This window comes from Ahaetulla prasina, chromosome 1 (genome assembly GCF_028640845.1).
Source record: "Ahaetulla prasina isolate Xishuangbanna chromosome 1, ASM2864084v1, whole genome shotgun sequence".
Taxonomy (NCBI): domain Eukaryota; kingdom Metazoa; phylum Chordata; class Lepidosauria; order Squamata; family Colubridae; genus Ahaetulla; species Ahaetulla prasina.
In genome coordinates this window covers 34,424,166-34,439,979 of record NC_080539.1, presented here as the reverse complement: position 1 = coordinate 34,439,979, position 15,814 = coordinate 34,424,166, and the positions used below count along the sequence as shown (strand labels likewise).

The 15,814-nt window shown below is 41.1% G+C and overlaps 1 protein-coding gene across 1 annotated transcript in view; it reads right to left on the bottom strand.

Annotated features, from left to right (window-relative positions):
- Nucleotides 1-243: 243 nt before the first annotated feature.
- MSRA (methionine sulfoxide reductase A) overlaps nucleotides 244-15,814 on the bottom strand; it is a 229,097-nt gene continuing 213,526 nt past the window's right edge. The window contains exon 6 of the mRNA XM_058164824.1: nucleotides 244-1,793. Coding sequence (XP_058020807.1) covers nucleotides 1,629-1,793 — 165 coding nt within the window. The 3' untranslated portion in view covers nucleotides 244-1,628. The remainder of the gene's footprint in view (nucleotides 1,794-15,814) is intronic.

Genomic DNA, 15,814 nt, shown 5'->3' with positions numbered 1-15,814 from the left:
GAACCATTATCTATATTTGCAGCCCTTTTATTGTTATATATTTAATACAGTTTCCCTATTAATTAATACAGTTTCCCTACTAATTCAGACCAATTCTCAGGTCAACAGAATCTACTTTGCTTCTTCTGCATGTGATCCATTCTCACTATTGAGAAACTCTCTCTGTATGTGTGTTGGTGTAAGAGATTGCGACTGGTGAAAGAATTAGGGAACACCTTCTTAAACATGTTTGTATGAAACAAATAGAATAGAATAGAATTTTATTGGCCAAGTGTGATTGGACACACAAGGAATTTGTCTTGGTGCAGATGCTCTCAGTGTACAAATATTTGGGGCATGAAAGAAATCTGTGAATGGAAAACTTCATAAAACTTCAAGCTTTCTTTTTACATTTCAGAATCAAGCTGAGAAATCAATTAAGAAACAATATCAATGTTCTCACATCCCTCACTTTCAGCAAATACCCAATTTCTTGCAACATGTAATAGTTTTTAAGGGTAGTTATAGCTACATAATGTTCCCACTTGAAATTTATTTAGCAGTTGACTTCAAAAAGCATATATAAAATGGTACCACAACCTGGGGCAGAGCTATCAGGCTAATAGCTAGTTGTTAATATTGTATCTCTGGTGCTAATTTATAAAGTGAATTGCAAGATTGGATATTTTGAGTAAAGAAATGGGAGAGGTGTGGAGATACTAACCCTGCCCTTGCCTCCTGTTTCTCAAATTCAATTCATTCCCAGGAAACATTCCCCCCAATAATTTTGCTAATATCCTTTCTTGTTACTTAAACTTGATATGCGTACATTTGCCTTGACTCTTCAGCTTATAGTATTAATGTAAAAGTTATGTTACCTTATATTATAAAAAGTCCCACCAAATCTTATCCACATGGCACTAATGGGATTCTGATGCATACATGTTCAGCAAAATTATAAGTGTGCAAAATTACAGCCTATATGTCACATATGATCATGACCACTTTTGCAAATCTGGCCAATGAACAGAGCCAAAAAATTAAAACTGTTCCTTCTCATTTTAGAGGTTGAGAGAGTGCTTAAGGAGTGAGAATTTCCTTAACATTAATCCTTGCAATAGTTTGTGCATTCATTTGTTTAAAAAATCATACATCTTTTAAACACTGCACCAATGGCTATTGCACATCTGGAGTTTAGCCCTCAACGTGCCATAGAAAGACCATTATAGCCTTCATGGCTTCAGAAATTGCATGTCTCTGATATAAACCATCATGGACTGGGCCACTTCAGATGTTCCTATATTTTTAAGAGTAATCCTTCACAGTTTTAGGAGGTTATTCATCTTCTGAAAAGGCAGAGAGTACTATGTGTAAGCAGAAAATCCTCCTCCCCTGTGCAGATTTTCTAAATGTAATGAATTTATTTCTATTTAAAAATGGTTTTTTTCTCTCTCTAAACTCAAAAGGATATAGTCCAAGGAAGATTGCACAATTAATTTTGCATTACTTGATACTATGCCTTTCCTTGAGAATAAATGCCACTGATTTCATATTTGTGAAAGTTACACTGAAGTCTGCGGTAAAAATCCAAAACACATTTCTTTAAGTTGGACATGTGGTTTAGGGAATGATTGCCCTGTGAGTAAGGATCATCCTTTAATACCAATAGGACAGGAAACCCCTGTGCCTCTGAGTCCACAGTAACCATTAGGGTGCTTGCTTAGGTACTGCTGATGATATGCTTCAGCATAATAGAACTCTGGAGCCTCGCGGATTTCAGTTGTGATGACCCCGCAACTATTCTCTGTCAATGCCTGCCAAAGACAAAAGAAAGAAAGAGAAGGAAAGAATCTTATTAGGAATGTTTACAAGAAGTCATATGAATGATTAATAACAGAACTTTGAACTCGATAAAAAAAGAAAATATGTAACAGTTTAATGGAGAACATGCTTGGCTCTTAATCTAGGGTTAATGTGAACTTGAGCAAATATAGCATGATGGATAGAGAATTAACTTAGGAGTGGGCAACCCAAATTCAAATCCATACTTGTTAGAAGCTCCCTAGATGACATTGGTCTACTCACTGTAGAAAGGGAGACATGCCACTTTATAATAGTCAAAAATCAAGGATTAGTTAATCTGAATAGAATCCTTCAGATTATAAATCTAATCAATATTCCTGAGCCCCAATTTTTGCAGGTGACTAGATACAATTGTAGAAATATGAATATTGTATGTATATATATATATATATATATATATATATATATATATATATATATATATATATATATATATATATATATATATAATTTATATAATTTTGTCATAACAGTATACATAAACATTGTCATAAGTAAAAAACATATCATGAATATATATATATGTATATATATATATGTAAATATAACCCCCCCAAGCACATCCTAGATCTGACCAACCACTGCCTATCCAACACATACTTCATCTATAATGGACAAAAATACAAACAAGTAGAAGGAGCACCCATGGGATCACCCCTCTCACCTGTCATTGCCAATCTCTACATGGAACACTTTGAAACCCAAGCTCTAGAAAAATCTGATCACAAACCCAAACTCTGGCTCAGATATGTAGACGACACCTTCATAATCTGGCCACACGGGAAAGAAAAACTTGACAACTTCCTCACACACCTCAATAGCCTACACCCCAAAATACAGTTCACCATGGAAACAGAAGTTAACAACCAACTTCCTTCCTGGATGTCTTAGTCTACAGAAACCCAATGGCTCCCTAGGACACACCATCTACCAGAAGAAAACACACACAAACCGCTATCTGCACGCACTCACACCACCACCCAGCACAGATCAACTCCGTAGCCAAGACACTCATCTCCAGAACAAAATGCTTAGCTGATGAACAACACCTAAAACCGAACTAGACACTCTCACTAACGTACTAACACACAATGGATTCCAAAGAAATAAGATTACCAAGATAATCCAAAAGAACCCCCCACTAAAATCCAAAACAGAGAACAAGAAAACGGCACAGCCCTCCTCGCATATATAAAAGGCACCACAGACAGAATCAGCAAGATCCTCCACAAACACAACAACAAGACAGCATCCTGCACAAACCAAAAAATATCCACCATCCTAAGAAACCCCAAAGACAAAATTGAGTTAGAAAATCAAGGAGTATATGAAATCCCATGCACCGCCTGCCCCACCACATACATTGGACAAACCAACAGAAGAATAAGTGCACGCATTGAAGAACACAAGAACTCATTCAAAAAAGAGGAACCAACTTCTTCCCTGGTCCAACACTTTAAAGTCACAGGACAAGATATTGACTTTAAAAAGACCAGAACTATCGCCAAAACTGAACACTTTAACAACAGAATAATCAGAGAAGCCATTGAGATAGAAATACGCCCACACAGCATGAACAAACGAGATGATACCTCCCGCCTACCAGCCATTTGAAACCCGCCTTATTGACAAACGAGTCCCTAACACGAGGAATGACACCAGACCCACACTCACGAGGTCCACACAGGATGTCACCACCAGCACAGATCAACTCCGTAGCCAAGACACTCATCTCCAGAACAAAATGCTTAGCTGATGAACAACACCTAAAACCGAACTAGACACTCTCACTAACGTACTAACATCCAATGGATTCCAAAGAAATAAGATTACCAAGCTAATCCAAAAGAACCCCCACTAAAATCCAAGACAGAGAACAAGAAAAGCACAGCCCTCCTCCCATATATAAAAGGCACCACAGACAGAATCAGCAAGATCCTCCACAAACACAACATCAAGACAGCATTCTGCACAAACCAAAAATATCCACCATCCTAAGAAACCCCAAAGACAAAATTGAGTTAGAAAATCAAGGAGTATATGAAATCCCATGCACCGCCTGCCCCACCACATACATTGGACAAACCAACAGAAGAATAAGTGCACGCATTGAAGAACACAAGAACTCATTCAAAAAGAAGGAACCAACTTCTTCCCTGGGCCAACACTTTAAAGTCACAGGACATGATATTGACTTTAAAAGACCAGAACTATCGCCAAAACTGAACACTTTAACAACAGAATAATCAGAGAAGCCATTGAGATAGAAAACGCCCACACAGCATGAACAAACGAGATGATACCTCCCGCCTACCAGCCATTTGAAACCCGCCTTATTGACAAACGAGTCCCTAACACGAGGAATGACACCAGACCCACACTCACGAGGTCCACACAGGATGTCACCACCGCACATCCACCCAGAAAGCAGACCCAAACCCACACTGATCATGAAGCACGACCAAGGACCAGAAGCCAGACCGCAGCTGCAACATTAGCCATTTCAAACCCCTCCAATCCATACATGCAGCAGACTGACACCCACTATGAAGATGTAGCACCACCACAAAGCCAAACAACAGCTATGCAGCTCACCAGCTCAAATCCCCCTGCAACACAGACTAAATTGAGCACAACCAAGCCCCCACCCAAACAGGACACACCCCCAGCCAATCAGAGCACAAAAAAACCTCCATCCAATCAGAGCACAGCCAAGCTCCCACCCAATCAGTTCAAACCCCCACTAGCAGTTAAAAGGAAGAAACAGCTGCGATCACACATTGGTCCCAGAAGCACGAAGGTGAAGCCTGAAGATGACGAATGAGAGTTCGACGAAACGCCGCCAAGACATTTCCAATTTTACGGAGAAAACCCAACAACCAAAGACCTACATATATATATATATATATATATATATATATATATATATATATATATATATATATATATATATATATATATATATATATATATATATATATATATATATATATATGTTTTCTGAGGTTTTCACGGGTGTTTGTATATAGGTCTTTGGTTGTTCGGGTCCACACAGGATGTCCACACAGGATGTCACACAGGATGTCACCACCACACATCCACCCAGAAAGCACACCCAAACCCACACTGATCAGGAAGCACGACCAAGGACCAGAAGCCAGACCGCAGCTGCAACATTAGCCACTTCAAACCCCTCCAATCCATACATGCAGCAGACTGACACCCACTACGAAGATGTAGCACGACCACGAACACGAAGCCAAACAGCAGCAGTGCAGCTCACCAGCTCAAATCCCCCTGCAGCACAGATTAGACTGAGCACAACCAAGCCCCCACCAACACAGGACACACCCCCAGCCAATCAGAGCACAGAAAAACCCCCATCCAATCAGAGCACAGCCAAGCTCCCACCCAATCAGTTCAAACCCCACTAGCAGTTAAAAGGAAGAAACAGCTGCGATCACACATTGCTCCCAGAAGCACGGTTGAAGCCTGAAGATGACGAATGAGACTTCGTCGAAACGCCGCCAAGACACTTCCAATTTTACGGAGAAAACCCGAACAACAAAGACCTATATATATATATATATATATATATATATATATATATATATATATATATATATATATGTAAAGAATATGCATTAGCTATATTCCATTGAGGACCTGTATACTGCACGAATCAAGAAGAGGGCCGTGAAAATATTTGCAGATCCCTCGCATCCTGGACATAAACTGTTTCAACTCCTACCCTCAAAACGACGCTATAGAGCGCTGCACACCAGAACAACTAGACACAAGAACAGTTTTTTCCCGAAGGCCATCACTCTGCTAAACAAATAATTCCCTCAACACTGTCAGACTATTTACTGAATCTGCACTACTACTAATCGTTTCATAGTTCCCATCACCAATTTCTTTCCACTTATGACTGTATGACTATAACTTGTTGCTGGCAATCCTTATGATTTATATTGATATATTGATCATCAATTGTGTTGTAAATGTTGTACCTTGATGAACGTATCTTTTCTTTTATGTACACTGAGAGCATATGCACCAAGACAAATTCCTTGTGTGTCCAATCACACTTGGCCAATAAAATTCTATTCTATTCTATTCTATTCTATTCTAATAATAATTATTAGCTATTATTAGCTAATATTAGCTATATTAATTTGATATAATAAAGGGAACAATAGGACAGGAATGGTAGGCACTTTTGTGCTCTTATGCACGCCCCTTATAGTCAATTCTTTGGACAAATGATCTAAAGACAACAGGAAAAGATGGTTCTGTGATAGCTTTCGTTTACTATAGAAGAATTACAGGCCTTGCAATGGTCTTGCAAAGAGATTTAAGATAAAATGTGGAGAGTATTAATACTTTCCTATCATTTATAATAAAAAATCCTCAGTAAAATATTTTCCTATATTTTGGTTGAATGAAAACTAAAGCATTCATCTCCATAACTTTAGTTTAAATGGAGATATTTTAATAAATGAAATGGGAAAATAATCCTTGGAATGAACTCTCTTATTATCAGTATTTACTTTTCTACATAATTGCTACCATTCACTGCATACTTTTTACCACGACAATTAAAGTAATCTGAAAGAATTCAACATTTTGTTTCTTCAGTCAGATCCTGACAGTCATTTCCACCTTTTCATTTGCAAAAAAACAGGTACCCATGGGGATATTCCTTCAATTTGGAGAAAATATAGAAGTTTCTCACAGCAAGCCCCCTTGAACTGACGTGAGAGAGAAAATGTCAGAGCATTAATACATTGGTACTTTTGTCAATATGCAACATTAAAGGGATTACTTTTCATTCAACCCAATATGCCACTTTACAAAAACAAGAGATGGGGTGATAAGCACCCAAAGGTGTGAGATAATTAGAAAATTGGATATATTCTGGATATGTACAGTATATTTGCTTCCTCTAGAACAAGGGTGTCAAACTCATATTGGCACGGCGGTGTCACATGACACAACAGAACTTTTCCCCCTTCGCTAAAATGGGTGTGGCCAGCACGAGACATATCTGGCCTGTGGGCTAAGAGTTTGACAGCTCTGCTCTAGAAGGAACAGAAAGAGATTCTGCTTGATCACGGGGTTGGATTAGAAGACATCCAAAGTTCCTTCCAACCCTATTATTCTGTAAATTCTGTAAAAATCTGATAACGGCTTTTACCATTAAGATGCACAAATATTAGGGAAACTTTTCCCAGATGGGCATCCTTGAGACATATAAACTTCAACTTTCAGATTCTCAGAACTGCCTACATTGGCAGTCTAGCTTTAATTTTGATACCAATTAAATGTGTTTGTGCTTTTGATGCCAGATTTCAGTGGATCGGGGAAGCAAAAAGTAGAATTTGCTTGAAGCTGGGTTGCTTCTGAGCAACATCTAGAATAATATGATATGGTTTTGGAAAGTTCAAAGTCTCTTCTCCTAGGGACCCATCATTTAAGATTGGAGATGCAACTTGGTCCAGCGTCCAGATCCAGCTGGCAGAAAAGATTCTGTCAGCTTATAATTTTCCTAACAGATAAAAGCCCACAAGTCCCCATGCTGCAGGATCAACTTTCAATCTTAGTTTGCAAATATGTTTTTGGCATCAAATAAAATTGGGAATTTTATTAGATGCCAAGAACATATCAGAGCTAGCTGATTTCCATGCTCTTCCTCACAGGGATCTGCTAGCAAAACAATTACTAAAATATCTGCAATGAATTATGATTTCCATGAGCCATTGAGAACTTCAGACAATTCTTTTATTTACAAAATCAAAGTTCACATTATGCAACTTTTTTCAGCTATCAAAAATTAAGAAGAATCTATAGCACTTGAAGCAGAAATAGTGCCTTTAAACATCTAAACATCACTCTGCTAAACAAATAATTCCCTCAACACTGTCAGACTATTTACTGAATCTGCACTACTATTAATCGTTTCATACTTCCCATCACCAATCTCTGTCCACTTATGACTGTATGACTATAACTTGTTGCTGGCAATCCTTATGATTTATATTGATATATTGACCATCAATTGTGTTGTAAATGTTGTACCTTGATGAACGTATCTTTTCTTTTATGTACACTGAGAGCATATGCACCAAGACAAATTCCTTGTGTGTCCAATCACACTTGGCCAATAAAAATTCTATTCTATCTAGGGTTCTTATTAAACTTGGTGACAGAGAATTTATTTTAAAAATAATTTAAAAGAAAAATAGCATGTTGAAAATTTTTCCATGGGTAAGGTATATGGTTCTTAATTTAGCTATAAGGTAGCCATGGGGTACATGTGGTGGTCTAATTCTCTATTGTACAATAATTTTTCCAGTAGTCTGTAGTTTCACTGGCATTCCACGCTTCTGTTAAATTCCCCTCCACTAAAAAAGGCAAAATCTTGAAAGAATTCCTTCCATTGGATTTTTTCAGCAGTCCTACACTCACTTCTCTAGGTCATCTTCTCTTTGAGAAACTGTTGAAGTTTTCCTCTTTCTTCTACGGTCTGTCTGTCCTCCTAACCTGTCCAAGAATTAAGTTTCTGTTCTCCAAAGCACATCCAGGTGAACCTGTTCTGCTGTGATTTCTCCAAGAAGGGGTGGGAGTGACTATGTCTTCTGAGGAGCATCATTGAGCTACTTGGGTCATTGATCTTACTATCATGAAGCAGCTTTCTTTGTTCTTCACTGAAATTTGTTTATACGTGTATACATATAAAAGTAATAATAATAATAATAATAATAATATTTTAATTTGTATACCGCCCTTCTCCCGAAGGACTCAGGGCAGTGAACAGGCAGATAAAATACAGACATACACAATAGTTAAAACAACCCTTAAAAAACTGATTTAAATTTGCCCAAAAATTAAAATAATATACACCCCCATAAAATTACAAAAATTTAAAAACCCATCAAATTCAATTAAAATTAAAGGTAAAAATCAAGCTAGTCCAGCCATACGAAATAAATAGGTTTTAAGTTCGCGGCGAAAGGTCCTAAGGTCAGGTAGTTGTCGAAGCCGAGGGAAGTTCGTTCCACAGGGTGGAGCCCCACAGAAGGCCCTCCCCTGGGGCCGCCAGTCGACACTGTTTGGCTGACGGCACCCTGAAGAGTCCCTCTCTGTGGGAACGCACCGGATGATGGGAGATAGAGGCCGGCAGTAGGCGGTCCCGTAGATAGCCCGGTCCTAAGCCATGGGCGCTTTAAAGGTGGTAACCAATACCTTGAAGCGCACCCGAAAACAACAGGTAGCCAGTGCAGTCTGCGCAGGATAGGTGTTACGTGGGAGCTCGAACCGCTCCCTCAATAACCCAGCAGCCGCATTCTGGACTAGCTGAAGTCTCCGGTGCTCTTCAAGGGAGCCCCATGTAGAAACATTGCAGTAGTCCAGGCGAGAGGTAACGAGAGCATGAGTGATCGTGCATAAGGCATCCCGGTTCAGGAAGGGACGCAACTGGCGGATCAGGCGAACCTGATAAAAAGCTCTCCTGGAGACGGTCGCCAAATGATCTTCAAAGAACAACCGACCATCCAGGAGCACGCCCAAGTTGCGTACCTTCTCCATCGGGGCCAATGACTCACCCCCGATAGACAGCCGCATCTGCAGCTGACTGAACCAAGGTGCCAGCATCCACAGCCACTCCGTCTTGGAGGGATTAAGTTTGAGCCTGTTTCTCCCCATCCAGACCCGTACGGCTTCCACACACCGGGACAGTACTTTGACAGCTTCACTGGGGTGGCCCGGGGTGGAAAAGTACAGCTGAATGTCATCAGCGTACAGTTGGTATCTCACCCCAAAGCCACTGATGATCTCACCCAGCGGCTTCATATAGATGTTGAACAGGAGGGGTGAGAGAATCGACCCCTGCGGCACCCCACACGAGGCACCTTGGAGTCGATCTCTGCCCCCCTGTCAACACCGTCTGCGTCCGATCAGAGAGGTAGGAGGAGAACCGCCGATAAACGGTGCCCCCCACTCCCAACCCCTCCAACCGGCGCAGCAGGATACCATGGTCGATGGTATCAAAAGCCGCTGAGAGGTCTAATAGGACCAGGGCAGAGGAGATCATCCACCAGTGTGACCAAAGCTGTCTCCGTACTGTATCCGGGCCGGAAGCCGGACTGGAACGGGTCTAGATAGACAGCTTCATCCAGGTACTGGGGTAGCTGACATGCCGCCACACTCTCTACAACCTTCGCCGTGGCGAAGATTGGAGACTGGCGGTAATTCCCTAAAACAGCTGGGTCCAGGAAGGCTTCTTGAGGAGGGTCTCACCACCGCCTCTTTCAAGGCAGCGGAAAGACCCCTCCGCAAAGAAGCATTTGTAATCCCTGGAGCCAGCCTCGTGTCACCTCCTGAGTAGCCAGTACTAACCAGGAGGCACGGATCCAGTAAACATGTGGTGGCATTCAGCCTACCCAGCAACCTGTCCATGTCCTCGGAGTCACAGGATCAAAATCATCCCAAACCACCTCAACAAGACGGGTCTCGAACCTCGCCTGGATCTACCCAATTTTGATCCAATCCGTCCCGAAGCTGAACGATTTTATCGTATAGATAACCGTTAAACTCCTCGGCACGCCCTTGTAGGGGGTCCTCCCGCCCCTCCTGTTGAAGGAGAGAGCGGGTCACCCGAAACAGGGCGGCCGGGCGGTTATCTGCCGACGCAATGAGGGAGGAAACGTAGGAACGTTTTGCATCTCTCAATGCCACTAGGTAGGTCCTGCTATAGGACCTAACTAGTGTCCGGTCAGCCTCAGAACGGCTGGATCTCCAGACACTCTCTAGGCGTCTTCTCCGGCGTTTCATCTCCCTCAGCTCCTCGGAGAACCAAGGAGCTGGTTGAGACCGACGCCGGGTCAGAGGCCGCAAAGGCACGACACGGTCCAAAGCTCCAGCCGCGGCCTGTTCCCAGGCCGCAACTAGTTCTTCAGTCGTGTCATGGGCCAGGTGCTCGGGAAACGGCCCAAGCTCCGTCAGGAACCTCTCCGGGTCCATCAGGCGCCTGGGACGGAACCAGCGCATTGGTTCCATCTCCCTGCGGTGGTGGGTAGTGGTCAGAAAGTTTAGACGAAGGAGAAAATGATCTGACCATGACAAAGGTTCGACAACTAAATCATTTAAAACCAGATCATTCAACCACTGGCCAGAGATAAAAATCAAGTCTAGGGTGCCTTCCCCCGACGTGGGTAGGGCCGTCAATTAATTGAATCAGGTCCATGGCCGTCATGGAAGCCATGAACTCCTGAGTCGCCGAGGATGCCACGCCGGCTGATGGCAAATTGAAATCCCCCATGACCAACAGTAGGGGTTTCAACTGCCAACCCGGCCAGCAACTCCAACAGCTCAGGCAGGGCTGTTGTCACGCAGCAAGGAGCCAGGTACGTGATCAGCAAGCCCACCTGAGTCCTACGACCCCACTTCATATAGAGGGATTCACACCCAGCTATCTGAGGCACAGTGGTTTCCCTCGGTTCAAGACTCTCCTTAATAATAACCGCCACCCCGCCACCCCTATCTGGGCCCTCAGCTGATGGAATGCTCGGAAACCTGGCGGGCACATCTCCACTAGGGGAACCCCCCCTTCGGTGCCCAACCAGGTCTCCGTAATGCCCATAAGGTCCACGGTCCCTTCCTGAATAAGATCTGAGATCAGGGGGCTTTATTAACCGCGGACCTGGCATTACATAACATCAGCCGAAGGCCCAAGTCCCGAGTACTCTGGCCACTCGGGTCACGGGAAAATCCTGGGGAGCAGGAGCACGCAATCGCTCGTAAACAGCGAGAGCGAACCCCCGAAACCTGATGTGCCCCCCCTTCTGTCAAAGTGCTGAATATACTTTTTTTTTTTTGAATTTGTGCAGAGAGAATGTGCTTCAGTGACTGTTTAAGGGCCGTGTTCCCAGAATTCTGCTATCTTACAATTTTAAGCTCTTCATCTGAACCTAATTTATCCTTCAATGCTTACAGGTACTGCCTCTTTGGCAGAAATGGTTTTCTTTTGTGGCATGATCTCCTCATGAGGGCTGTTAGATCACCTCTTAGGCTCTTGTTTTTCTCACTAAATAGGGCCAGCCCTTTGAGAAGTTCTTTACATTTTTTTTAAGCAGCTTCGTATGTACCTCAGAGGCACTCCTTTAGTATACTGGAGGAAAGGAACAAAACCAGTGGAAGAGGGAGAGACAGGGAGAGAGAGAGAGACGTGAAGAATGCACTGTGCCTTTCCAAGAGAACTTGGCATCGGTAGAACTCTCTCATCCATGCTAGCTATGGAACAGCAATGACTTGGCAAGAGTCGAAGAAGCAGATGTCAGCCTCATCTGGTTGCCTCGACTCCAGTTGTTTGTTTAAAATGAACAGCAAAACCAAGCTAGCATGGGGATCTTGGTGCCCAGGGAGAAAGGAAATGCACTAACCCCTTCTGGTCAGTTCTTTTTCCTCTGGCTTGAATAAATGTGATGTAGCCATGGAGGAAAAAAATACTCCAGGAATCGAAGCTTAAACAAAGAAGATTAAGGTACACTTGAATGCAAGCTTCTGAGAAGGTATCGGCACTTAGCCAACGTGATGGTATGTGGGAGACCTTGTTATGACCTTGGGAGACACACACACACACACACACACACACACACACACACACCTACAGCCAGGACAACAAAGGGAACAAAGTCCACAGATGAGGGAAAAGCATGGGAAACATTTCAGAAGGGATCCTGTCTAGTTTCCCAAGAAGCTAAAAAGAGAGGATGAGAGAAATATTTTCAGTCTGGCAAGATTCTGTTTAATGGTTTCTTATAATAAAGTTAGTGCTCCTGGTTGTGCTCCTTGTCTGGATGAGCACAATTTGACTGACCTCAAAAAAGGTAAGCAGAGTTAAATCTGGTTAATGGTTGAATGGAGGATCACTCCAGAAAATCCCAGTGATATAAATTAAAGTGGAGGACTGAGGGAAAAATCCCTTCCAAAGGCAAAAGAAGCCCCTTTTCTACTGTTGACCAGAAACTGCATGGGAATGCCAAAGGAATGGAGTTCATCTTGAGAATCATTATGGTTATCTGATGGTATGAAGCAGATATGGTCTTTTAGCACATTCCAGAGCTGAGGTATTCAGTCTCTGGAGGTACTAATTGGCGCCTTTTTACACAAACTGGAGCCATTAGTTTAGATACCAGTGACTTCAGAGCAACAGGGTCCTGAAAGAAAACCTGCTGTGAGGTATGAAAAGGGGAAGCAAATGGTTCAAGTTACACGTACACTACAAAGCAAGAGAGGGATTCCATTTTTAGTTAGCCCTGTGTCTAACTGCTTCAGTTGACAGAATAACACAATGAACACTTCTCTTCCCTGTGCATCCCATGTTATAACTGCTTCAATTTAAGCAAAGGAATAAAAGCTATTGTTATTCTCTCCATTTCCACACTTCGCAGAGCATGCACCTATCAAGACCAGATGCAAAATAATTTTCACCACCCCAATGGCCAGAGTTTCCCTTGATGGACTGCAAAACAATTTAAAATATTAAAAGTACCAATACTAAAACTGTAAAAAGAAGCACAATGCATTTATAAATAATACAAAACAAAAGATGCAAATAAAAATTTACATAAACCATTATTCCAGGTTAAATTAGGGACTAAAAATCAAAAATAGTTAGTTGGGAATAAGTACCATTTAACTGCAGAAGAGGATAAAGTACTTTTACAGGCAGGATTGTAGAATGATGGAAACATTTGTAGAGAAAGGACATATTCAGAATTGACTACTAAAAAGTGAGGTATGAAAAGCTATAGACCAGCTGTCAAGCAGAAAGCACTACCAAATTGTTTGAAGCTGTATGAGAAGAGGTAGCTAAAGTATTAACAGTTCTGTGCCAAGAGGTAGCTATGGAACAAAACAGTGTGGCCTAGATATTAGGGGAAAATGGTTTGTATATTTGTGCGGAAGAAAAAAAGATACAAGAGAACAGATAAATGACTAAGAATTTGTAAATCATTATATAAACAGCTTATTGAAGATCTTACAAAGAACAATGGAGAGAAAAATATTAAATGAATACATAGGTTTCAAAAAAGGGGCATGAGATCAGTTGGCCGCCATAAGATAGAGGTTTATCCATGCTTCATTGAACTCAGCAATGCCTTTGAATGTTTAGATCATGCTACAGTGAATAGTTTAAAGCTAATGGTTATGCTAAAACACTTGAAAAGGCTGAATGCTCCCTTGAGATGATGATAAGCAGGAAAAAAATCACACACTTTTTGTGGTTGATGCCTCTATACTAAACTACTAAATCTGAACTTTATTCTGAATGTGTTAGAAAGAGACTCCAGTTATGTCACAAAAGGTGGCATTTTACGCTGTTTGCCATTATATAGTATTCTGCTATGGAAAAGTCAGTACATGCCACACGGAAACAGGCGTATCTATGAAACCAGAAAGTCAGCTCCATGAACACAAACCATGGTCAAAGATTGAACAGATGCATTTGCACGACACATTAAACTGATTAGTAGTAACGTGGTTGGTTTCTTTGTAACTCAGCACGTTAAGCAAATGAAACTGTATAGGCTAGTCTCTGGGTTGGTGTAATATATGATTTATTTATTAGAAACATGTTCTGTTTAGTTCAGTTAGTAACTTAGGGCAAGTTACAATTTGCAGAAATAAAAAAGCAAGACATTAAAAATACAATAGAGTGTTATAAACACTATTTCTTATTTCTATTACATTATCATGTATCAAGAACAGCATTGACCAAGGTCGACCCACACATATCTCATTCAACAGAAATTTCAGCACCATATGAGACAACAAAAGTCCCATACGTGTCTGTTGGGCTCTGCTTTCTTTTCTTTTGTAGCTACACTTTTAATTCTTTGGTTGAGTGTTTTCATTACAAAGCAGTGTTGCTTTTTAAAAATGAGCTTGACTTCTGATTTGCCACTGTTACCTTCTGGGATATTTCTTCAATTCTCCAATCGAGCCTGCCATCCCAGAATTTCCTGCCGGATTCATATTCCAGTGCTAACCAGAAAGCTCAATCTTTTGACACCAATCAAGATTAGCTAGGTCCTCTTTCCTAGCTGACATTTAAAGTTGGTATAGTAAAAACTCCAGCCTATAGCAGAGGCACTTCAAGAATTTGACTCATCAGAATGACAAAGCAAGCACTATTCAATGGAAAGTCTGCTCTTGGCATATGTCATGGCACACACACAAAAAAGGGGGGAGATTGCGTTGTAATGTTACAATGCTTATTTCATCATGTACCTCCGCTTTCTCCCCTCCCCATGCTAGTGACTAGAAGTCAAACCTTTAATATACCATTTGGTGCAAATAGGCTATCTTTTCAATCTGAACATCCACTGCACCAAATTTATGTTACTGACCATCTTTTACATTATTTGAGTAATTGTGTACTTACATCTATTGCATCAATTTTATGTCATTTCAATATGTAAATAAACAGGCACACATAAAGCATCATTTATGTAATTATACCCATGAAGTAAATTGATATATATTATATCTGTCTATATTTTGTCTGTCTTGAAAAAAAACAAAAACAAATTTAGTCCATTATACAAGGAGTTGTAATTTAAATAACATTTTGTCCATTGCATTGACCATCTGAAGAAGCAGGCATTTCCTGTACTATTTATTATTGCTGACTACTAATAAATGGCATAAGCAGATACAGTATTTGAATATGCAGCCAATCATCGTCTAGCCTTCTTTGCCAGGTTTAAAGTCTCTCACTGAGGGGAGAAAGCAACTGATAGCCAATGATGGGCAAATCAGTCTCTTTATGGCTATTTATGGGCTGTGTCATTTTCAACCTGAAATTAATTCTATTGAATTCCCACTGTAATGGGGAATTTAAAAAAGGATTCGGCATATCTGTACATGAATATGTTACTTCTATATCTATTTTCTCACTGGAAAT